Genomic DNA, 27,125 nt, shown 5'->3' with positions numbered 1-27,125 from the left:
GAATAGAATTGAAAAAAATTCTGAACAATATATACAATAGGAATAGAAAAATAAGAATAAAAGTATTAAAAATAATAATAATAATGGTAATATGTGCACTATGGCAGCTATGATGACAATTTCTGCTAATGGCAAAATGACAGTTTTGCAAAACAGGGTAAACTGTAATGGAAGTGTATGACATCTGCCATGGCATGTTTATGATGGTGGTTATGTTAGTCCTTTGACACAGGGTTAAGGTTGTACTAAACTGCTCAGTATTACACTACTCAGTGTCACTTCAGAAAGGACGATCGCTCTTAACTATTTGATTATGTTCAAACATTTGACATTACATTGTGACAGCCAGCTGATATGGCTTGGATTATCTAATTTGCATCCAGCATTGTAATTAACATAGAAATATCCATGATTTTTGACATCTTTCTCATTCTGAATTCCTCCCTCACTCCTCTGTGTTCTGCTTCACCAGATGACCATTTTGATCAAATAGCGTTATATTTGTCAGCCTCAAAGACTGCCTCGACCAGGTCATCATCGGGAGAAAAGGAATGCCAGTAAAAAGACTTCATATAAATCCATAATGAAATTTTTCACACTAACTGTTGTTACCCAGATGAGGACGGGTTCCCTTCTGAGTCGGGTTCCTCTCAAGGTTTCTTCCTCTTAAAACATCTTAGGGAGTTTTTCCTCGCCACCGTCGCCACTCAGTGGCTTGCTCAGTTGGGATAAATTCACACCTTTAATATCTGTATACCGTGTTGATATTTCTGTAAAGCTGCTTTGAGACAATGTCTATTGTAAAAAGTGCTATACAAATAAAATTGAATTGAATTGAATTGAATTGAATTGAATTGAATTGAAAAAAGGAACATGGGAATAGAAAAAAAAACTTCTGGACGAATGTAGCAGGAATACATGTGTGGCAGGTGTGGATGTCTAAGGCGTTAATCTGTTTAGGCATTTTCTGTATTATTCTCGTCAAGAAGACAGCATTTATATGATAATCATCTCTTTGAGATGTAAACAAGTGTCTGGCTTTTTCATTTAGCGATGCATAAAACCCCAGCAGCAAGGTACCTTACGATGTGTGTGACCTAATATTAAACTCAAATTGCCATCCTGTAGGAACGTTTGGCGCTAATGTCACATCACCAAACACTTTAAATCTTTCCTTTCATTTTCTTTACAGCAGTATGAATGTCCATTTCGCACCATTACACACGTAAGAAATTAATATCCTTTAAATTCCTAAAAATGAGGGCTCCAGTTGAGCTTCATTAAGCTTGTCAACTCAAGCCTGACAGTAATAAATGAAATAACAACATAACGTTATAATAGCATTGGCTTGTTCAGTGTGTGGGTCTATACATAAATCCAGCTGCCACTACACATAATATCTCCTTAAGGATTGCATCTTTGCAATCTCCTTCTTTTTGTGAAACAAGAAAAAAGCATGAAACCAATATTCTATTCATCATGAGCCTGTTAAGACTTTAAGCATATATGTAGAACTGTCTTCACAGTATTGCACTGCCAACTATCATGATATACCAGTTGGGACTCTTTAAAGCTGTGAATTATAAAGTCTTACAAAATAGATGGTAAAAGCTTCAGCCTGATGACCTTTACAAATGGGGTCAGTGTAGTAAGAGAATGATCAAAAATTTAAATGATATTCATGCTGTGGAGAGAAGGCTAGAGCAGCAGTTAATTGGCAGTCAGTGTTTCTCGCTCTAAAACGGAAAGAAAAAAATCCAGATTTAAAATTCTACATAAAATCCTTCATGTTTTTTGGTAGATAAAGACGTGAGCAAAATAAAATACACATATTCAGGCATTGTACACAGATACATAGACTATACAGACTAGGTTTGAATCATGTGATAAGTAAGTAAGTAAATTTTATTTATGAAGCACATTTAACATAGCGAAGCTGAACAGGGTAAAGAAAAGTAAAATAGAAAACAGAATAAAACCAAATGAAGACAGACAATAAACAATAGTAAAAAATTTGATTAAAACGCCTGGGAGAAGAGATATGTTTTAAACCTCTTTTTAAAAGTGGCAATACAAGGTGCAGGGCGGATATCCAGTGCCAGTTGACTCCATAAATGACGGGCGGCAACTGAAAAAGCTCTATCCCCCTTTCTTTTTAACCGGGATCGAGGGACATGCAAAAGAAACCTATCAGAAAATCTTAGAAGTCTGTTAGTTGAATGTGGTGTAAGAAGATCTTTGCGATAGGAAGGAGCTTGATCATTAAGAGTTTTAAAGACAAACAACAGAATCTTAAACTGAATCCTAAAATGGACCGGGAGCCAATGGAGCGATGCTAAATTTGGGGTGACACGATCATTTTTCTTTGCCCTGTTCAAGAGCCATGCAGCTGCATTCTGAACCATCTGGAGACAAGCAAGTGATGACTGAGGAAGACCCAAGTACTTTGAATTACAATAGTCTAAACGTGAATATTCATTTTAGTCCTTTGACACAATTTTACACAAGTTTACCAGAACCGCCAACCTTAATGCATTTTGCAGAGGAGCTCCACAAAAACATCAGAGTACACTAGTACTCTCAATAAATACGCCAAAAGAGCAGTCTTTTTCTGCCGAATTAAATGAGACATGGCTCTTGCACTTAGTTTTATGACTAATTGCAGGACCACCAGGACGGTTTTGGAGCTTAAGGAAGTAGAATGTTTATCGACATGAGTATTATCGCAGTGCAAGAGCAGTCTCGCTGACGTTATTAGTGACTGTACGAGCTCTCAGAGAGGTGAATGATTAGGCAGTGGAGCAGACACTGAGGCAATGGGCTTTTCCCTGCTGCTACAGTGGAACTCTTCCCTCCCACACTAACCCTATTCATTATTCATGCTCCAATCACCAGAGAACTACTACTCAATGCAGGGCTTTCCTTTACTCTTCAATATATTAGAGAAACCGTGATACATTAAATTAGAGAGTTATGCATGTGCAAACTCACTTGCTCACTCATTCTTGTATTTCTAGTGTGTAGTTATGAAAATGCAAGCACACAGAGTACTGTGCAAAAAAAACCCTCCGATACCCTCTTGAAACCAAATGATATTTGCTGAAACAACTGAATATAATCATTAGAATAAACAGAAATAAACATGACTCTCATTTTTCATTGATGCAGTAATTGTTAGATGGGGCGGGGTGTGTGAGGGACATGTTTGTAATATAACACTCTATATTTACTGCATAAAGTGGGTAGCATTGCCACCTCATAGCTCGGGAGTCTCCAGTTTTAATCCTGAGCTTGGGTTACTGTCTGTGTGAAGTTTTGCATGTTTTCTTCATGTCCATATTGGTTTCCTCAAGGATCTCTGGCTCCCTAGTACCTCACAAAAACATGCATGTAGGTGAATTAGCTGTTCTAATTACCACTAGTTGTAAATGAGTGTGTGAAAGTGTGTATGGTGCCCTGAGACGGACTGGCATCCCATCCAGGGTGCATGCCGATCTCAGATTCAGTGTTCCCAGAATAGGCTCCGGATCCAGCATGACCCTGACAAGGATAAAGCAGTTACTGAAGATGGATGAAAAAAGTTATTTAAAAATAAAAAATAAAAAATTGTGTATTATGTTAAAATGGACTGAATGAAAGTGAAGTAAATTCTTCCAAGCTTCATAATGGACTAGGTTGCTGTCCAAGCTTTAATACTATATAAGGACTTCCACTCCAAATAAGTTTTAATATTTATCACCAATCTACCTACCTGCAAAGTTGTTTTTTTTTTTTTTTGAGGTGGGAGGAAACCAGAGAACCCAGAGGAAACCCAAGTGGACACAGGGAGAACATGCACAGAAACTCCATGCAGAAAGTAACCTGAGCTCAGGATTGAATCATGGACCCTGGAGCTGTGACGCAACCACCATGCCACCATGCCACTATTGCTCTTTTATAACATTCCTTTTTCATTCAAGACTCTGACTTTATGTTCATTAAAAGCATATATACACCTATTTATTTGTTAAATTTTTCCAATAGTGCATGTGATTTATTGAATCATGTGCTGCTGGTGGAATTTAAGAAATATATCGAATGGATGAAGTGCCTCAATAAGACGTTCATCCAGCCATTGTATATATATATATATATATATAGGCTTTCTTGGAAAATGCAGGCATTCTTGTTACTTTTGTTGTACGTATTTATTTTTAAAAATTTCTAGTAGTGCTACGGTATATGTGATTTTCACAAACAAACACTAAAAGGCTGTCCCCATTTTGCAGAGTACTATATGTTCACGAACACAAACAAAAGCTTATATTCTAACTGACATTCTTTCAAGGAAACTCATGCTCGAGGAAATCTGTCCTTTGAGTACTGCTCTGTTCTGTGCCTCTCCCATTGAGAATTTTTTTTAAACCACATGGTTTCTGAAGAAGACTAAGACATGTGAAACCCAAAAATGAGTATGCCACAAGGAGTTAACCTCATTAAGATGGCTTAGTTTACACAATTTCAGCTATTATTGTAGAAATGCTGAATTATTTATACCTGCATACTGCATTATTTACACTTGCTCCTCTAGTTTTATGAGGAAATGTCTTTATGTGTCAAACCCCTTGGGCAATATATGTTCTTATTGACACTTTAAGTATAAAAGTGTTTTGTGAGCTATTTGAGCTAAAAGATGGCCATAGGTTAAATGATTTTGCCTTTCAGTTGTACTGTAAATGCTAGATGTAGATGGATATAGACTTCTCTCCAGGATGTGAAGCAGAGTTTTCCTAATAAGATTAAAAACACTTCTCAGATTCTTAATGAATGTGCTATCAGGTATGTAATAATAAAATATTCTAATAACTGTTTTTATACCTCAGCTAGGGGGTCTCTTGCCCCTCCCCCTACAGTGCACAATGATTTACTGAAAGACTATTTATTGATGTGACAACCTCGACCCAGTCCACAAGACCAATGGTTAATCGATGACCACTCATAAAGCGAGGGCATTTTTTCCCATCTTGTGAGCAGTTACAGACATTGGAGTGCAATACAATCATGGCCTGCGGGTTTTAAATGATCTTATAGTTTGATCACAAGTATGTCAAACCAGTGAGAGTACGGGAAGGAATTTTTCTGGACAAGGAAGGAGAAACGAGAACAGAAACAGTCATTGCAAAGGCCACTCCAAACAATGGACTTGTGGGATCAGATGATCTTTCTTGGAGATCTCTTTGGGTGAGAAATTGGTGAGTTTCATCTACACTCAGCTGCATCAAGAAAACAACCAATTACAAAGTATCATCGAGCCTGAGCACTGCAGCAATTCTGGGATTTTGAAAGTCTTGTCCACTTGGCATTAGTGCATATTATCTCAAATTGGCACCACAGTTTTTATATTTGACTTGCATTTTAGTTTATAAACGTACTTCAGCTCGCTCTAATGCTAATTTCATATTGACTGATTAATTGTTTAAAGTTCTAGCTTGTTATTCAATTATCCACTGAGAGTTTAAGTAGTTAATTGATCCCATCCATCCATTTTCTGTACTGCTTATCCTACACAGGGTCACGGGGAGCCTGGAGCCTATCCCAGGGGACTCGGGGGACACCCTGGACCTAGTGCCAACCCTTCACAGGGCACAATCTCACACACACTCATTCACGCACTACGGACAATTTAGAGATGCCAATCACACTAGGGGAACTGGGGGAGGAAGCCAGAGTACCTGGAGGAAACCCCTGAAGCATGGGGAGATTCTCTGCGAGAATCGAACCCACAATCCTGGAGGTGCGAGGCAGGCGTGCTAACCACTAAGCCACAGTGCCCACTGCTAATTGACTTATGCAACTTAATTTGTATTAGTGGACAAATGGACCCAAACCATGCCAGCAAAAAACCTTCTACAGCATAACAGAGCCACCAGACCCCCTCACTGTAGGGGTCACCATTCAAGCCTGTACTTTTCTCTTGATGTAGCCAAAATATGCAGTTGCCCACTTGTTGAAAATGTGGCGAAGGATTTCTTATCTGACTATGTAATTTTTTTCCCACATATTTGTGCCTAGTTTTTGCACCACTGCACTCTCAAATGCGCAGACCATCTTTGTAATGAAGGGTTTATATGGTGTCTATTGACAGTCTGATCACCTCCTGCACTGACAATCTCAGTCATCTAAAGAGCATCTGCTATTCTGATATTCCTTGCATAAACACGCTATGGCAAAAGTTATTGCTTTTAACCACAATTTCCAATTTTCCTATTCACTGATGTCCTTCACAAACGTCACTTAATCACTGTTCCTGATGCAGCGCCTGCATATGTTCCCCAGAAATACCTTCCCTCTTTCAAAGTCAATTAGATCTCTTCCTCTTGCTATCTTGATACAAAATTGAGATCAGTGGGATGTTAATTGCCTAATTATATCACACCACACATCTGTCTGGAAGCATCTGCACTCCCCCCCCCCCCCACTCATTTATTCAGGCTTTTCCTTTAATTTGTCACCCAACTGGAGCACCCGATTTCTGATGCAGAGATTAAATAAGTGTAACTTGTCGCTCACTCATGATGTTACTGACTAATCTCAGGAGCTGCTAATCTTCTCTGCCACATAGGGATCTTAGACTGACACCTTATCTTGGTTCCTTGAGACTCTGTGGCTTATGATTTGTGGCTGTTGACATGACATAAAAGCTGCTCCTTGCCACCATCAAACTCTTCCTCGTGGGAATCAGTCATCCAGTTTATGCCTCGATGTCGGTCATTTCTCAGAAGAGTCATGTTCCTCTCAGATAAAGAGTCCTTCTTACATGGAGTGTGTGATAACACTTTTGACCACATGAACAGATTAGCTTATGTCCAACTAGCCAGCTTAAGAGATTAAAAAGAACCTCCCTTCCCAAACACACACACACACACACACGACTGTGAGTGTCTGCCATGCCGGTGAAGTGATTTCTATTAGGACCAAAGGGGTTTGGTACTTCACAACAAGATAAGAGAATGTTCTGCCGCCCCAGTGAAGTTCTGAATTATTTACAGTCAAGAATCTGTGCCCTCTACTGCTGCTTCTCATAGTGTTTAACACTACAGCTTTTAGCCTTTATATATGCTACTAGAGTTGTAACAACAAGATTTATATGCCTTTGCAGGTTTACCAATATAACAATAAACTATATGATACAATGTTGCGGTTAATCCATAACATCGCCTTCATTTAATGACTTGTTGTTTTGTTGTGTATTAGGCTCACATAGGATACATTATTAAAAATGATTGCTGCGTGCCCGTGTTGGGTCTCTTTATGGTGTTTTTCTGTTACTCATTCCACGTTATCCAGACATCAGACAAACACAATAATTAGATTGCAGATATGAAAAAATATGTTAAAAAAAAAAAAAGATAATGAAACAGCCCTATTGCACCTTTCCTCGAGCACTTGTTTAAACAGTCCTAGCTGTCACAGCTTGAAGCACTTTACACGATTACACTACAGCAAGAGTATGACACAGTTTTAACAGCTCATTAGCTTGATTATTAGGTTATTTTTCTTTCGGGAAGTCAGAGTGAGCACATCCTGCTTTATACTGTTATAAATTTGTTTGATAGTGGGCAGGATTGTGAATGAGAATAAGAAGACCGGGCTGATGGCACGAGAGACGTTTTGGAGGTCATCTATAAGAAATAAATATTTATGAAGTATATAAATAAGTACGTGTATACTGTTTATAACAATGGGAAGGAGCTTCCAATGCTGTTTTAAAAAAAAAAAAAAAATTGTATCAGTTTATATCACACTTTACTACTATACATCAGTTCATTTAGAAACCAGCATCACACTTAGACTAGAACTAATTCTTTGGACCCTGACATGCCCATAAAACAGGGAATGGGTTTTACACTACTTACAGTGTGAGATAGCATCAGTCTGATTGTTTTTCTGTCTGATCCTGAAATCTCTGACTATTTGCATGATGCCACAGAAAAGCAGCTTCCTTTGGACATGTGGGTTCTGACACAAGACAAACCTGAGCTAATGAACATTTTCAGTCGCACTGAAATTTTCTAAATAGTATCATCATTTGTACTTAAATCACGAGGACGTCAGAACAGTCTTACCTGATGCGTGTGCCACATGGGAAGATCTCGAAGAGGTTGTTTTCAGTGTGTGTGTGTGTGTGTGTGTGTGTGTCCTGCGGCTCCTCAGTGATGCTCAGCTTCAGGCTCGCGCATGGAGCTGGTTCCGGTGGGAAGGATGGGTATGGAAATGTGCGCGTGGAGCTGTCCACGGTGCTGAGCCGCGCGATTCCGCACTCTCTCTGCGTGCACGCACGCGTAGCAAGAGCTTCGAGGAATGCTACTGATTAACACGTCGAGCGCGTGAGCGTTCAAAAAAATGAAGCTATTCCAAAGGCATATTACTCAACTCTGACAGCCTGCTCAAATAATCTAGACAGGAAGAAAACTATAAGAGAAATGTTGAGTCTATCTCCCGAGAACAAGGTCTGATGGTTCGGAACAGGAGCGCATGTTTGCGCGCGGCGAGCAGGAGAGGACGCCTGAGTGCGTGCGCAAACTCCGGACGGTTCCCGACCGCACTGACAATGAAATGAATATATAACTCTAATAAAACACCGCTCATATCCACACAATCTCTCCTACTGACTTGGTTTCGTATGGGTTACCGGATATTCAGCGCGGCAAAGACCTGAAATGTTCAGGTCAGTGTGTTCCTATGGAAGCTCGCGCGCGGAGATTGGCTACTGATGCGTCTGACTCTTCCTCACGTCTTCCCTCTGAGCCGCGAATCCGAGCGCGTGGGTTTTGTTAGAAGCTCAGGCATAAGAACACTGAGACTCGTTCGTCAGAAATTCGCCAGGAGATCATTCCCATCGCACTTTGGGACGGAGGACAAGTTTGGACATGGCACTGATGGAGATGCAAAAAAAAAAAAAGCGCGCGAGCTCCCGTGAGGCATGAGCCTAAGTCAGAACATAGTTAATGATTCTCACTTCTTGTTGTTCTAGTGATAGCCTGTATAATGTAGGCTGTAAGTCCCACTACAGGACCCTGACCTGATGATCCCTGCTGCTCTGCTTGTGACGTATAGTCTAAAAAGCATCTACTGTAAGTGTACATGACTATGGCTGCTTGCACACAGCTGGAACTAAAAAATGAAGTTTTGTGCTGTCTTGAAGATTAGTGGTTAGCATGCTTTCCTCACATCTCCAGGGCTGGGGGTACGAGTCCTGCCTCTGCTCTGTGAGTGTGGAGCTTGCATGTTCTCCTTGTGCTTCGGGGCCTACTCTGCTCCTGAGTAAAACATGCTCCTGAGAGGCATGAGCCTAGGTCAGCAAGCTGACTGGCATTTCCAAATTGTCCAAATTGTAGTGTGTGATTGTGGCCTGCAATTGGCTGGTCCCCCAACGAGGGTGTCCCCGACTTTGTGCCCAATTTCCCTGGAATAGGCTCCAGGCTCCAAGCTCCAGGTTCCCCCCATGACCATGTGTAGGATAAACAGTACAGAAAATCAAAGGATGGATTGAAAAAGTTTATGGAAAGCTGCTTTACAGACTCAATAATGAGAGAAGGCCAGCAGTGTTTACTGTATAGCTGTCCAGTGCATCATTCATGCAATCGTCATTAGTTTCTATACACGCTACCCCTACACTCACTGGCCACTTTAATAGAAACACCTGTACACTTGCTCATTCATACAATTATCCAATCTGTCAATCATGTGGCAGCTGGTCAATGCAGATGTGATCTCAGTGATTCTGATCTTGGCATGGTTATTGGTGCCAGACAGGCTGGTTTGAGTACTTCAGAAACTGCAGATCTCCTGGGAATTTCCACACATAACAGTCTCTTGAGTTTACACAGAATGGTACGGAAACAAACAAAAAACATTCAGTGAATGGCAGATCTGTGGGTGGAAAAACCTTGTTAATGAGAGAAATCAGAGGAGACTTCCTTGGGTAGACTGGTTTAGAGCCGACAGGAAGGCTATAGTAAATCACATAACCACTTTACAGCCATGTTGAGCAGAAAAGCATCTCAGAACACTCATCAAACTTTGAGGCAGAAGGGCTACAACAGCAGAAGACCACATCAGATTCCACTGGTATCAGCCAAGAACAGGAATTTAAGGCTGCAGTGGGCACAGGCCCTCATTCATTCATTCATCTTCAGTAACCACAGGGTGGCAGTAAATCTGGAGCCTATTCCGAGAACACTGGGTGTGAGGTGGGAATACATCGTGGATGACATGCCAGTTCATTACAGGGCACCACACAAACATTCACACTTAGGGAGAGTTTGAAGTCACCAGTTCCTTTCAATGGGGAGAGGAAACTGAAGAACCCAGAGAACATCTGAAACTCCACACAGACAGTAACCCAAGCTCAGAATAGAACCAGGGACCCTGAAGCTGAGAAGTGGCAGTGCTATCTTGCAACATGGGGGCACGGTGGATTAGGATGTTTGCCTCACAACTCCACGATTGGGGATTTGATTCCTGCCTCTGCGTGTGTGGAGTTTGCATGTTCTCCCCATGCGGTTTCCTCCTCCAGTCCAAAGACCTGCGTTGTAAGCTGATCGGCCTCTATTAATTGTCTGTAGTGTGCGAATGGGTGTCTGAATGGGTGTGAGAATATGTATGGTTCTACCCTGCGATGGGTTGGCATCCCATCCAGTGATCCCTGCCTTGTGCACCAAGTCCCCTGGGATAGGCTCCGGGCTCCGTACGACCTTGTGTAGGAGAAGCGGTACAGAAAATGGATGGAGGGTGGGATAGATCCCATGCAATATGAGATAGTTTTGGTGTATATGGTGTATACATGGTGTATAGTCCTTTACAACACTTCTCCCAAATGTAATTTTCCCAAACGTATTTTTCCCAAACTTAAACTCATTACTGGTTTAAATTATTGTCACCTCTACAATTGTCAGACTGTAAACAATAACAGCACCGAGCCTCTTCACATAATATAACAAAAATTCCAGGAAGGTTAGAGATATTTGTAGAGAGCGGATCTTTGACCCCTCCTTTATGCAGAACATTTCATTGATTGTGTTGTTGCAATCAGTCAGTGAGATTTTGGATGTGTGTATGGGGTTTAAAGCCCATTTTGCCACCAATTTGCCTGGAAATGCCCTAAAATATCAGTTTTCTGAAACGGACAGTTTTAAAACTTTTCCCATTATGGTCATGTTTAATACAGAGGATGCGGAGGTCATGTTTGAGGATGACCCCAAGCAGTGCAGCCTGGAGATTGCCGAGATTGCTTGGGATGGTACCGCTACCGCTTGAAGTACCATGGAAATGGTTTTGGACCTCAATTACACATGGACGTTCTCGCTGTGGTTGCTGGGGCTACGGCTGCTGCTATGGCCTTAGGACTGCAATTACCACATACAATTTTGTACTCAAGTCTACTTTAGTGAACAGTCGACTAGTTCAACAAAGATGTCATATAGAAACCATGATGAATTTTCTTTTACTTTTACACGATCCGTTGTTACCCAGATGAGGACGGGGTTCCCTTTTGAGTCTGGTTCCACTCAAGGTTTCTTCCTCATATCATCTTAGGAGTTTCTCCTTGCAACCGTCGCCACCGGCTCGCTCAATTAGGGATAAACTCACACACTTAAAATCTGTATCTTGTGTTTATATGTTTCTGTAAAGCTGCTTTGAGACAATGTCCGTTGTTAAAAGAGCCCTACAAATAAAATTGAATTGAAAGTTTAATGCTACTTTGTGTGCGTATATACCCTTATCCGGAGCAACTTACATTTTGTCTCATTTTAAACAAATGAGCAGTTGAGGGTTATGGGCCTGGGGGTGTGTATATATTTACATCCCCAGCGGTGATGGAAACAAATGGATTTTACATGTGCATACCAAGGACTCAGAGGGAATCAATTTCACATGACAATGCCCAGTTTATTGTGTGCTTAGAAACTGACCTTTTACTGGAATCACCAATACGAAATGCATCAATCTTCCTCCATTCAATCAAACATGTTACTTTACTTACTTTACTTTACTTTAAAGCTTCAGAGTCCAAACTGAAGCTGTTAACATAGCTGAGCACTTGGAGAGTGAAGAGCCCCTGCTGACACAACCACCAGGCCTTTTCAACCCATCGCTTTTCTATGCATATAAGCTGCCGCTGATTACACATTCATTAGCTACGAGTCCCACTGAGGCGGGTTGTTGGATAATGGTGTAAATATTGATTATAGTTGGGAATCAATACTCGGGACATCTTCTACGAGGATGAAGATGAACTGCTGTTTCTCAGTGATGGAGAGCTGCCATGGGAACAGTGGAGGTGTGCGAGCTCATACTGAGACATAACACTGTTCTGTCAATGCCCCCAGCGTACAGCAAACAGAAATCAATGACGGTTTAGCGACAAGTTTTTTTAAAAAAATAAATAAATAAATAAATAAATAAATTCTTTCCCAATTTCAAACGTGCTTCTTCTAAGAAGTAGAATGATTTCGTAGGAATGATCGACGATTTCTTTTGTGGCAAAGTTTGAGGAAACGTACCAAGTGGTAGTGTGAGGACAGTTACACAACGTGTAATCCACCAACCAGCCCCACATACACATACCTTTTGTTTTTATAAGCTTTATACATTTGTACCTTCAAATTTACAGAAGTGAGTAAGGGAAATAGATTTTAAAAAAAAATATATCAGTATCATTTGAGTGAAATGACTCGCATGTTAAACAAACTACACAAAACTTGTCAATGATGTAAATTATAGTCAAGTCTAGACTATCTAGAATATCATAGAATATCTGGTGTGGCATGTGCAGAACATTGCTTAAAAAATAAAGAAACATACTATTTAAAAAATAGAGACTAGATTGTTGTTTTATTTCAATCCATAGTTTGTCCATAGTTTTCTAGGAGGATGTTAACAACAAACACATCTGGCACATGCAGAAAGGACAGGGCTGTTTTCGTATGGAGCTATAACTAGTTATGATGAAGTTAACAGTCACAGTGTGTGCGCACACACGCACACACACACACACGCACACACACACACGCACACACACACACACACACACACACACACACAGACAGACACACCACATTTACCTCCCTTTAACTCCGTTATAAAACAATTGACCAGAAAGACATACATAACCTGAAAATAAAAGCAGTTAATTAATCACTGTGTAATCAAATCTTACATCATCGTCTACATATAATTTGCTCTAAAAATACATGTTTGGTTACATAATTTGGAATTATTATTTAGAATTCCCTTAGAGGAATTCCCTTTCATTTTACATTCCACCTCGGAAATAAGATTATTTCAGTAGCACAAGCTTTGATGACACTGTAAGGGAATACATTATTTGTGTTGGGTGTCATTAAGTTATTGCCTCAAAGATGCTGAAACAGGTGATTCACTGTGGGGGGAAAAAACCAGCAGGATTTCCCTTTTTTTCAAATAACTGGCAGCTTTTACGAGATATTTTATGAGATATTGGACTAGAATCAGTGAGCTGAGGAAATGCCTTCATTTTTTGATTTATTTTATCTTTTATTTTACATTTGATACGTAATGTTTATGTGACCTGCAGTAAGACCGCCATGTGTTTATAAAGACTGCCGAAATGTCACATTCACCAATTTATTATTAAACCTCTGATTACATATGTTAAGACCTTGCCTAGGTGACTAAGAAGCCCCTCAAACAGAAAAGACAAGAGAAAGAAGATTCATGAACTACTTCACACATGCACACACACTCTATCCCTCATTACTCTCCCCTTCATCATCCCCTCTTTTCTCATTGTCCTCCACATGATCCTCCTCAACATTTTCCCTTTCATTCTCCACTTCCTCTATGTCCATGTCCAGTTCTTCAAAGGATGAACCACTTCCTACAGACTCACTGGAGCCCTTGGCCCCCTGGTCTCCTTCCTCTGTCTGAGAATCTGTCTCATCCAGTGGTGGACTCTGCTGCATCACAAGCACGGAGCTCTCCGCCACCTCACTGATCTCAGTGTCTGCCTCCATCACCGCTACGCCGCTCTCCGATGTGCAGCCTTCACCTGGAACAAGATCAATAGAGTTTGTTAGATTTAAGACAGGCAGCCAGCAAGAAATTGGCAGTGTGGCTTAAGGTTGCGCATGAGGTGTTAGAGAATTTATAAGGGTCAGACATTTCATGGGCTACTGAGGGAGCACTGTGAAAACATCCATTACACAACATCACAGCCTATTGGTGGAAAATTGGATTAATTCTCGGTGTAGTTGTGAATCTCTGGGGTTTATAAATGACACACGTTTCAGACTTGCGGCGTTACCGTCTAATATTGAAGGGGTAATTGGAGAAAATGTTAACTGGGACATGGCAGGTGAGAGCTGTAATTGCCAAGCAATGTAATAATTGAGCTGTAACACCCCTCCGAGACCATTTCATGCCAAATATTGTCCAAAAAAAAAAAAAAAAAGAACCCATGGAACTTTCAACTGTTACAAACCGAAGACTCTAGTAGGAAATACAGGACTTGTGTTAAACACCTGTGCTTCACCTAGAGAATTTCTTTCTTCCCTGACACCAGGGAGAACAAAATGTACTCCAAGGTGATTTGTAATCAGCCAATTATCACATCCCAGTCCACCGCTACTCCTGGCTGGTTTATTAAGTGCTCTGCTTTTCTGGCTCACAAACCACCAGCCCAGTCTGTTAGCTTCAGCTGTTTCTCATCAGCTGAATGTACAGAAGCTCCATTAAACTAAACCACTGTAAAAACAGTATTCAGAGCCTTATTTTTAGCGTGCTGCTATCGTTATCGAGGCTTTGCTGGTTTTTACGTGTCTACCTATACACGTTATCCTGTTACTAGTGTTCCAACTCACAGCCATGCTCTCATATCGATTACAATCACTGATCTGGATTTGGGTCAAATACACAAAATCTACAATGACAATTAATTGTTTTGTTGCAATCGATTCATTTTGACAAAAGAAAGGAAATATTGTCACAATGCCATACAGTTATTACATAGTGATTTAAGTAGTATACAGTTGTGGCAAAAGGTTGACATACACCTAGGTTAAAGATATTCATTTGAATTTTTCCACAATGCCACACATTTTACATGACCGTACATTTGTTCTGGCAAGACGGTAAGGGCATCTACTTTATTCAAATCAAAGGTAATTTCACAGCAGATTTATTTCTGCTTTAATTTACTATATCAGAATTCCAGTGGATCAAAAGTATACATACACTAAGTCGACTGTCTCTTCATCTCTTCAAGCAGTCTGAAAGATTCCAGAAATTTATGTAATATAATTAAGAGCACGCTTGGGGCTATATTTAAAGGCTTATCTTTAGAACCAGTACCTTTGCCCTTGATACTATGGGAAAATGCAAGCACCTCATCAAAGACCTCAGAAAAAAAACATGCTGACCTCCACAACTTTGGTTTCAAACAACGGAAGGTACCACGAGCATCTGTACAAAAAAAAAACAAAAAAACAAAACTGCATGTAAATGTAAAAATATTGGGACCACACAGACATGGTATCATTCAGGAAACTGGCATAAATTAATTTCCAGAACTTTGGTCCAAAAGGTTCAACTGAACCCTAAAACAACAACAAAGGAATTGGTGAAGGAGCTGGAGGCATCAGCTACTAAATATGAACCACTAAGCACCACTAAGAGAGCCCTACATTGCCATGGCCTGAAAGGCTGTTGCACAAAGAAGAATCCTCTACTCCAAGATGATCATAAAAAAATCGGACTGAAGCAGGTGATCACCAGCTATTTTGAGAACTGTCTGGCCATGATGATCAGCACTAAGTATAGAGATTAAAAAAAAAAAAAGGTGAGGCTATTAATTCGAAGAAGACAACAAAGTGAAAGTATCAGAGTGGCCATCATCCTGACCTGAATCCCATAGAAAATTTATAGACTAAACTGTAAAAGCATGTCTGAGCAAGGAGGCCCACAAACATGACTGAGTTACACCAGTTCTGTCACGTGGAAGCATAAATTCTGGTAAAGTACTGTGAGAAGCTCGAAGAAGCCTACCCCAAGAGGTTCAGATTCAAGCAATTAACAGGCAATGTCACCAAATACCATGTCAACTGGTGACCCCCAGGGAATGTGATATAGTAAATGATAAGCTGAAATAAATCTGTCTATTAGCTATTATTTTGAAATGACCTCTTAGGGAATTAAGTAGACACCCTAATTGACTTAACCCAGGAAAAGTATGGTAACATGAAATGTGTGGAGATGTGAAAAATTGAGTTTGAATGTCTTCAGTCTAAGTACAATTTGCTTTCAACCTTGTGTGTGTGTAGGAAGAATCCATCTTTCTCTGATAGAGAGCAGTGGTTTTGGCCTCTTGCCTCTCCCTGTCGTTATTACTTTACAGGTAGAAGAATGATCCCTCACTCTCACTCATCCCGCTACCCTCAGCAAATCAGTTATGGCACGTGAATTAAGCCAAAGCTCTATCCTCGTTGTCTATAAAGGAGGGGGGCGGGGAAATAGGCACAGCCATGGTGAGACCTTTTCAAAACTGATTAAGAAAAGCGTCTCAGCACATCTTCCATCCTTCTATATGAGCTTAAATGTCATTCGCATGCAATGAATAGTCACAGAGAAAGCTGATTGGATGCCCTTTATATGGCAGTAATAAACCTCTGGTAATAGCAAGAGGTGAGGAAAAGCAAAGATCAAGATATAAGAGTCACAAGGAAAGAAGAGACACTTCTTATTGTTTTAATATCATTCTGAGGAAAAGTTTATTACACATCTTCAGGAGATCATTAACCCTGAGGTCAAAATGACCCAGTTTAAATTTTTACCCAAAGCAGAACCATACTATAAATACTTTTTCAATATGAAACTTGATGTGATTGGCTCATGTTCTCTATTAAGCATAAAAACAACACATTTTAGACAACTCTTGGTGAATCTGATACACCCTTATTCATGTTTATATTATCCACGTTAAATCTGAGTGATTTTGACCAGATTTCAAAACGTGTTGAAATTTCAATTGACACCAACTGCTTTTTACAAAAATAAACCAAATAGGTGAATTCACTCTATGCTGCAACACCTCCATTCTAATTCACACTCATACCTGATCACACACACCTGCTGGTAGGAGAAGTGGTTTTCTGTCTTTACTGTTCTCCAAAAACATTTGGGCATTTCAAATATTCCATCTCAGCTGCCCAAAGTCAATATGACCTATGAACCGTACATCCACTCCACAGCAGTGAACAGAACAAAATGGTTCAATCTCCCTTCTACATTCACCCTGAGTTTCTACTTAAAAGCCATGGACTCAGACTACAGTGTAAGACCAAGTTTGTGAGGAACATTTCAGCCATGAGACTGAATTAAATTGGGTTGCTCAGCTCTTGTGAGTTGCCTGCACTTGTTCTGCAGCCATGGTCCTCTTGAGGGCCCAAGCACAGCAGACAGCTTTGTTCACAGCTTGGACAACAGCCTCAAAATATCATTGTCACATCTGCAAAAGGTCACTGGGGACTAGGGTGTGATGCCAAAAGAGTGTCCCCAAGTCTCCAGCTCTCTTTATCTTGCTTAATCATTTTGGCTCATGTTAATAAGCCATGCTCATTCTCATTATCAGTTTCAGCACTGGACAGCTCCTGACCTGCCTGAGATTCTGTCGAAAGTGTTCAGAAAGAACGACACCAGGGATTGAGAGTCACTAAGCTCACAAAAGGTCTCACATTTGTATGAAATCAATTAAAAAGACATTTAATTAACTCATGCTTCATACCACAATGAAATCTTTAGATACTGACGTCTTGAGGTAGGTCTCTGGCAGAAGTATCTGGGGCATACTTGAACGTTCGGACGTTCTTCTTTACAAAACTATTGGAGCTCATTCAAATTGCAAGTAGACTATCAGGGGACTGAGCTCCTCAAGTCCCTCCACAGGCTTTCATTCATTTTCATTCAGATTAAGGTCAGGGCTCTCACGGGGCTAAACTAGGATGATCAGCTTTTTGTTCTGTAAATGTTTTTGCTCTGGCAACATCAGGCATGCTGAAAGGTAAATCCTTCAACTTTCAGGTTTCAGAAGTTTTTTTTTCCCTTAAGAATCTGTGTTATGCACCATCTACCACTTCTGGGAATCAGTGTGAAAGAGAAGTATGTATATATATATATATATTTAAAAAAAAACTTTTATGCATGTTAGCTAAAATTGCAATGGTGTTAACTGAATGCTCAGACAATCTTCAATAAAATGTAGCCTTTTGTCCACATACCAAGTTTTTTCTATCCAGATATGAAAGCCTGGAACATTGAATTCATTTAAAAATGAATTAGTCTCTGTTTTCAGCACCCGGTTGAACTTTACTAAGCGCAAAATCCTGTATAGATCTTCTGAAAGCCCATTACGCCTACAATTTAGTATTTACACAGTAATGTCCATACAAAGAGACCTGAAATTATTCTGTACTAATCATAATTACTTTATAATTATTTAAAGAGTAGAATTGGCAGTTATTAGGTGTCATTTGGAAGGCAAGAAACATCTTTTAATTTACTATTTCTGTTACTAAGCAATATGTGTATGCATCCAAATCAGATATGGTAGCTTTATTACTTATGGTTTTGCACTATGAAACAGTGACAACAGGGACATAAAAGATTAAACCTAAACTGACAAACCTGCAACAGTATTCACACGTCAGGGACGTCAAAAACATTTCATGAAAAAAAAAACTGAAGTGAAATAAATAAACAACTTATTTATTTCTTAATCAATTCTTTAATTAAGAAAATAATTAAGAGGTTTACAACAACCAGAGTTGGAATTAATCTGCCTGGAAGACGGCGCAAGTGTATTTTACTGCCACAAACTGTAAGGAGGATCATGGTTAGAGATTTGTAGATGATGATAGCATTTTACATGCAAATTGTACAATTACATTGGCATATTCTACAATTAGATGATGACACCTCCATATTAACCAACCATTTGGAAGATGTGCCAGAAGAAAGTCTTTTTTTTTTTCAACTAATTAAAAACATAAGCACCTGGAGTGTGCTGGACGCTGCTGGAACTTTGACATGAACCAGGTTCTCTGGTCAAATAAGACAAAAATAGAGTTTTTGAGATGGGGGGGTCTTCCAAAGGTTCTGGGAACTTTGCTAGGATACATGGGATCATGGACTCCATGGCTGCCTCTGCCAAGCAGCTACAGCTGGGTCATGGTTGGATCTTCCAACAGGACAATGATCCCAAACATACATCCAAATCCACACAAAAATGGTTCACTGACCAGAGAATGAAGCTTTTTTTTCTTGCGGGTTGAGCTAATGACGAGAGTCCACAAGAGAGTTCAGGAGTGATTCTGTATTCAGGAGTCTTAGATTGTTTTGTATTCTCCAATCTCATCAAGCATTACAGGAGAAGACCGTAGGGAACGTCGTATAGTAATGCTGATGGCCATACTCTCTTGGCTTACCTGATAACCATCGTTTAAAAACCTGTCTAATTACAATGGGATGCACGTGGTCTTACTTAACTGCTGCATAATTACACCTCTAATACAAATACGTATATTAAGAGGTCATATGCAATGCTTATGCTTTTGGCGCAATGTTTTAAAATATATTTTAAGTAACTATGTGTTTATATTAATTATGTACAAGCTTAAATTTAATACATCTGCACATAATACCATTAAAATAACTATAAGTATTGACTGTATGCATTGACTATGTTACATAATGGTGCAGTTAGACTTTACTGACAAAACAACTTCTATACTGTAGCTGTAAGGATCTCATTATCATCATCTCTCCCTGGGACCAGAATAGAACTCTAAAATGTATATCACAGTTAAATGCTAACGATGCCACTAGTCACCTCAGTCTGTGCAGCTTTATGTGCTGAAACTTATGAATATGTCCAAAGAATAATTGCCAGGTCCAGGTGTTTTTGCGATCTTTTGTTCTCTATCAGTGAAAACCTAGCCTGCAGTTGGATTCAAACTTCTAAAACAAGTCAGTCACTCTCCATGCACAGACTACAGAATGTGAATATTGTTACCAAGCAATTAGGATGGGTGAGATTTTCTTCACAATTCAGTAGCTAGTAATACCAAGACTAGTATCCCAATACCAATACAGACACTTTAACAAGCCTTTTTACATGTATATATAAACGTATATTTTAAAGGAAATGTAGTGTTTTCTACAGTGATCGAGTCTGTTCACTTTGGGTTCTGTTTACTTACAGAAATAAACCGTATGACCACAGTGCTGTGAAAAAGTATTTGCCCCCATCCTGATTTATTCTGTTTTTGTCCATATCTCACACTAAATCTCATCCTTTGTTAAATCGAAGATAAAACAAAGGTAACCTGGGTAAACACAAAATACCGTTTTTAAATGATGATGTTATTTATTGAAGCAATAAAAGTTATCCAATACTAACTGGGCTTGGGTAAAAATGTATTTGCCTCTGTAGTTACTAATTCCCCAAATTTATGAAACTGCATTCATAATGGGGTTCAGCTGGACTAGACACAACCTGATTACTGCCAGCCCTGTTCAATCAAATCAGCACATAAATACTTTTTCAACAGCATGAAGATGGTTAAAAGTTCTTATCGATTGACACACAAAATTAAAAGAAATTCCAGAAATGATAACGAAGAAGGTGACTGAAATACATCAGTCTCTGAAGGGTTACAAAACTATTTCAAAGGCTCTGGGACTCCAAAGGACCACCGTGAGAGCCGTTATCTCCAATTGGGAAAACTCAGCACAGTAGTGAACCTTCCAAGAAGTGGACGACCTTCCAAAATTCCTCCAAGAGCACAGCAACGACTCAGCCAGCAAGTCACAAAAGAGCCAAGGACAAGATCAAAGGACCTACAGGCCTCTCTTAAATCAATAAAGGTCACTGTTCCAGGCGAAAACAACTGCTAACCCAGAACATCATTAAGATCAGTCGAAAGTGGAACTGTTTGGAAGACAGGGGTCCCGTTACATCTGGTATAAACCAAACACATAATTCCACAAAAAGAACATCATTCCTACGGTCAAGCATGGTGGTGGAAGTGTGATGGTGTGGGGATGCTTTGCTGCTTCAGGGCCTGGGAAACTTGCAATAATTGAGGGAAAAAATGAATTTTTGAAAATCCTAAAGGAGAATTTCCGGTCTTCAGTCCATAAATTGAATGATCCAAAGCATAGTAGTAAATCCTAGTCCTAGAAGTAAGTGAAAGACTGATCTCCAGTTATCAGAAGTGTTTGGTTGCAGTTACTGCTGCTACAGATGGCACAACCAGATTTTAAGTTAAAGGGGGCAATTAGTTTTTCACATTGCTGATAGGTGTTGGATAACGTTTTTTTTATTTTTATTTATTATTCAAATAAAAAGTATCCCAGTATCCCTCAGTACCTCAATACCTGGAAATACATCTATTGCAATCTATCTATCTATCTATCTATCTATCATCTATCTATTGCAATAACAGTTGGTATAGAGTCTGAATATTCCAACACAATCGGTGACAAACCAAATATCAAAATATAGTTAAAAATTCAAGTTAATTTTTGTTATTTTGGTACAGACAATAAAATGTCAGTTTTGAACTATCATGGTAGATCAATTTGTGTTAGATATAAGTACGAGCATTTAAGGGTTAATGGGCGAATCCAATGTTGTACAGTTGAAATTTCCACAGAGAAGAATGAGAGCTGAACCGCTCTGCAATCTACCAAATGAAGGAGTCTGATTCACAACCTGCACTTGTCAGCTCCAGCTAAGCGTCTGTGATTGATAAGCCTCTAATTAAGAAATGCGCGCGCACACACACACACACACACACACTCACTCACTCACAGCTTAGTTGTTCTGGAATGATAAATTGATGAGCGTGTGAGATTGTGCTGAGCAAAAAGCTATTTGTCTGTGTATGCAAAGTCCCCAATTTCCATCACTTTCACACATTTTTGCTTGATTGCTTTAATTAACTGATGTATGCAAAGCTACCATATCCCTGTCTAGAAATACTATCAACTGCATAGGGTAGGTTCATAGTGTAACCAGGGTTTAAAAATAAACGAGGTTCATTTTAGAACACAAGCATACACATACACACTGACACATAAATGTGTGATCTGACCCAGTAGACAGCTTTTGACCTGCCCTGGAGTATTAAAAGACACCGCTGTTTACTGAACCACTGACGGATTTAAAACTGCCCAAAGAAAAACCTTGACTGGTGCAACATGAGAAGGAAAGAACAAAAAAGACCGGGTGCATTAAAATTGAGTCCTGCTAAGACCGTTCGGTATCAATTTCTGGCTAAACAGTACATGTCATACATGTTCATGGCACACTGCATGCTTACTTGTTTACGTGTCTCTTTACTTCGTCACAATGATATCATTATGTCATATCCTATATGGATGGAAACGACATTAGGATGACATATCTGTCTTTCTCAACAACGTCAAACTTTGACACTGAGACACAGGTCCTGTGACATTACTGTGTCATACCTGTGTGTGTGTCGTCAGCGTCTTTGTCATTCTTCGTTTCCTCTTCTCCCTCTGTTTGCTTCTCGAGGAGTTCAGGCACAAAAAAGCTGCCCTGGTTCTCTAGTGGGCACATGTAGTGGATTATATCCCCTTTACAGATCTCAATGAACGGGTACGCAGACAGGCCTCGTTCCTGAAGGAAACAAACAGGAAGACAGAACAAAAATCAGATATATATATATCACTATTGTACAGCGTAAAGTAGAGCGCTATCATTCTAGCCGGATACAAGTATACAATAGAATGAAACAGCATGGTGCAATATGTTATAGGAAAGTGACAAGAAGATAATATCTGGACAACATGTAATGCAAATTAGAAAAGCAATGAAAGAAGTAAATGAACTTCACCTATGATACACTGAAGATTTTTATAAAATAAATAAATAAATTAAAAAAACTAAGCAAAACAATAAATGCAGTCTATAAAATTCCGTCCACACCAGACTGTTAGCCTTTAATAAGTTAAAGCTGATTAATTCTTTCGATGGCCCTGTACTAAAGCCCTTTGCTGTAGCTCATTAATATTCCTTCACAGTTTACTGATCAAATCCACCGATCTTATGACAGCGCCACAGCTTTTTCACCAACCCCACAGACGTTACACCAATTAGGCTGCTTTAACAAAGCTTCCTTGTCAACTTGAAGACCACAAGTAACCGCAATAACACGATTCCGAGAAAGCCACGCCAAGCAGAGAGTCTTGCCCGGCTTGCTGCACAAGCAGAATGATTTTAATACGAATGAGTTTGTAGCTTTCGGATCGATTGATTACAATCGCCTCCAAATATTCCCGTCAGGACACTGTGTCCAAAAGGTTCATGTCCAAACAAGAGAACATGAATTTCAGGCCTATACTTCATTTGTAATAGAAGTCACACATGTAAGGGAATGTCACTGCATTTATTATATCTATTAGCAATATTCTAAATTTCAAATAATCCTAAAATGTTTCCCCAAGTGCTACTAATATGAATCAGTGGCATATTCAGATTTCATGTTAGATCCACAAAGAGGACACGTCCTCTATACATCACCGGAGTGGCTTGGGAAAAAGGGCAAATGGGCTGGAAAATCTGGAGCTGATACAACTTCAGTTACATGACTATCAGTCAGGAAATAGGCTATAAAAAACGAATTCACCTGACTGGCGCATTGTCAATGTCAGGCAAAATCACACGGGCAATGAAAGGGTGGTGGAATAAAAAGGGTAAGAGGGAGAGAAGTTCAGCAGAACAAAAGAGTCAGGTATCAGAGCATGAGGAGATGGACAGTGAGTAGTGCAGGGAAAAACGAGAATAGAGGTAGAACACTTTTCTGGTAGGGTGTTATACATAGCTCTCTAGATCCACATCTCACACCCAGTTATAGCTGATTGATGGCTTTTAATCTAATCTTCTGTGAAAGAACTATGTACTGTGCAGCATGAACCGCCTGCTACGGATAAAGTGTGCGCCCCCCCCGGGGGTCCGCATGTAAATGAGAGTGGATCTTCTCCAAGCAGGAGAGATAATGAGTGGGGGTGGGAGAGAGAGAGTACAGAAGTAGACAAAGACAATACATCGCACGCTCACGTCTCTACAGGAAAAGGTGTCAAAAAAAAAACAACCAACAACCTGACAGAGGAGAGAAAGAGCAAAGAGAGGAGAATAGTAAACACGCCTCCATTTCGGTCTTCATTCTTTCATGCAAAAACAAAAGCCCTTACAGTGGCACAGATAGTAAATGAACAGAGATCATGTTGATCACAATTCTAATGAAAATAAGATGAAAAGCTTGAAATCTGCATTCCTCAGCTTAATCCATGTTAATCAGTTCTTTCTGCACACAACCGTGGCCACATTATTTACACTACATTGAAATAAATAATTGCACTGATGAAATCTTTGGATTTGCATTCATTCAGGTTAATCCAAGTTAATCACGTCTTCCTGTACATCATTTATATTAATGCGTTTCACATATAATTAAAGCCCGATGTTGAGTTTATATGCAACAGCATGAAACCCATGAGCTTTGTTCCACATCGTGAAACTGCCTGTAGATCCTCTTAATGTATTATTGTACGCCTTGCAGTTGGATAAACAGAACAGTTTTTTTTTTCTTCTTCTTCTTCTTCTTCTAAGGCACAGGTTTGTTTAGTATCCAATATGCAAGGATTATACTCTGACAGAGAGACACTTCAGAGTTCACAGATGTCAAATGGAAAACGCAACAGCTTTGAAAGAAGTTATCTGTAGAAAGCCATAAATAAAGTACAACAAACCCAATTACCAATACGTTAAAGGACGAGAATTATATGAGGGCTGGCGGTGTCACTGTTATAATGAGCTCGTTTCAAAAATGGAGCTGCACATACAGTACAACATGGAAGAACATACAACCACCTTGTCTTCATTTGCATCGGATTACTAAATGCATCACTGATGTACGGTGAGCAATGTCTTAATATCCTAATTAACCTAAAGACCCTCAATATATTTCTAATATAGATTACTATCTGTTCACGCACAGAGCAGGACCCAGCTGGTAATCCAATTACTAATAACATGAGTTATTTTACCAAAACATACACACTTCTACACCCGTAGTGCAAACTTGAGTCTGGTTGTAGTACATACACATTGAACATTAACAGAATACCACTTCTTGTAATTGCTGTACTCATTAGATTCTGGTGTAGAGTGACACTGAATATATCTACAGTACATAGCCTGACATTTTTGCAAGGTTTCAATAGTCTAAGAAGAATACCATCTAGGTAGCATGAGAGTACGAGCGTAGAGCTGATGTAATTTCCTCTAATTTTACAAATTACTTTACTGCCAAAACTATTAACATTAGGAGCACTTGGAATAAAAGTGGTATAGGTTTTCATCTCTGGGCTGTTAATAAAATGATCTCCGCTGCATTTGAAAGCGATCTAAAAAATGAATTTCACCTAAATCATCGGTCACACTTCCGGTCAGTGAGCATCTGTGTGGCTAGTGGTGCCCATGGATGTTTACTAACGTAGTCCGAAATATCAGTGTCGCTCCTTTTGACAAACAACATTAAACTGAAGTTAAACCCTTGTTCACTCCTGGGATAAGATTACTCTTTGGCTTGGAAGTCTTATCATTTAAATCTAGATTATGCTAAGTCTATCCCTGACTTGGTAAGTGTATTGGAGATACAATTTTAAGGAGTCTTTTAATTAACAACTAGGCTTAATCCTGGGGAATTACACACCATTCAATATACAGTATCTCACAAAAGTGAGTACACCCCTCACGTTTTTGTAAATATTTGATTATAACTTTTCATGTGACAACACTGAAGAAATGACACTTTGCTACAATGTAAAGTAGTGAGTGTACAGCTTGTGTAACAGTGTAAATTTGCTGTCCCCTCAAAATAACTCAACACACAGCCATTAATGTCTAAACCACTGGCAACAAATGTGAGTACACCCCTAAGTGAAAATGTCCAAACTGGGCCCAAAGTGTCAATATTTTGTGTGACCACCATTATTTTCCAGCACTGCCTTAACCCTCTTTACATTGTAGCAAAGTGTCATTTCTTCAGTGTTGTCACATGAAAAGATGTAATCGAATATTTACAAAAATGTGAGGGGTGTACTCACTTTTGTGAGATACTGTATATGTAACTCACTGATGCCGTGATTGGCTAGAATCATTCTGACTGACAGGTGAGAAAGGAAAGCCTCACCTTTCAGGGCAATTGACACTCTTTTAGACTCCTAGCCAGTGATGAACCCGGCATGGTCGGGATTAAAACTCATAATCTCCTGATGATACAATCACATTGTTGTTGCACCACTTGGGAGCCCATGAACTTGAAATGAAAATCTTTTTATAATACACAAGAATAAACTTCAGTAAACTCTGCATTAAATGTACATTTTAATGAAACTTTCCTCATGCAGTTTGTCCGATCCATATGATGAACACGCAACTAAAAGGTTGCCTGTGCCAGTGTTGTCAGTGCATGCAGCAGTCTCAATTCAAATAAATCATCTGCTCAGAAAAAGGAAATAAACAAACATCTGCTTGATTAACCATGTCTGTTGTAATTGGACCTATGCTTCTGGCATGAGCGATTTTAATTATGCCGAGAGAATTCTTCATTTTCCTCCCTGGCCTTCTCATTAGAGGAGCCTCATCCTTCTGTCATGGCTCCAGGCCACAAGTTAGCTAAGCCAAAGAGCATGACTCCACTTAGGCAGCACTGGGAGTGTAATCAGGCTGTAATGAAACACAGCCACAGGGTGGAAAGCAGGCAGGAGAAGCTCGCTGTGCTCTTCACATTACTGAGCAGCCAGCATGACACTGTACTCTCATCAGCACTGTTTACTATGGCAACTGGATGACTAGATGGTTGTGGTCAGGGTGGAGGTACTGTAAAAGTTACTGCAACTTACTTCACACTGCACGTTTTATGCCTTAGCTAAGGCTTAATGGAAAATAACTTGAAAGTCTCTCAGAGTCTCGCGGATTGGCAAACATTAATATTACAAAACATTATAGATATGTG

At 39.6% G+C, this 27,125-nt stretch overlaps 1 protein-coding gene across 1 annotated transcript in view; it reads right to left on the bottom strand.

Moving 5' to 3' along the window:
- Positions 1 to 12,857: 12,857 nt before the first annotated feature.
- tex264a (testis expressed 264, ER-phagy receptor a) overlaps positions 12,858 to 27,125 on the bottom strand; it is an 81,805-nt gene continuing 67,537 nt past the window's right edge. Inside the window, exons 3-4 of the mRNA XM_053635721.1 lie at positions 22,552 to 22,723; positions 12,858 to 14,071 (exon numbers count right to left, since the gene is read on the bottom strand). Coding sequence (XP_053491696.1) covers positions 13,767 to 14,071; positions 22,552 to 22,723 — 477 coding nt within the window. The 3' untranslated portion in view covers positions 12,858 to 13,766. The remainder of the gene's footprint in view (positions 14,072 to 22,551; positions 22,724 to 27,125) is intronic.

The sequence above is a fragment of the Ictalurus furcatus genome, chromosome 11 (genome assembly GCF_023375685.1).
Source record: "Ictalurus furcatus strain D&B chromosome 11, Billie_1.0, whole genome shotgun sequence".
NCBI classification, from domain to species: Eukaryota; Metazoa; Chordata; class Actinopteri; order Siluriformes; family Ictaluridae; genus Ictalurus; species Ictalurus furcatus.
Note: the sequence above shows the minus strand (reverse complement) of the source record. Positions and strands in the feature narration are given on the sequence as shown.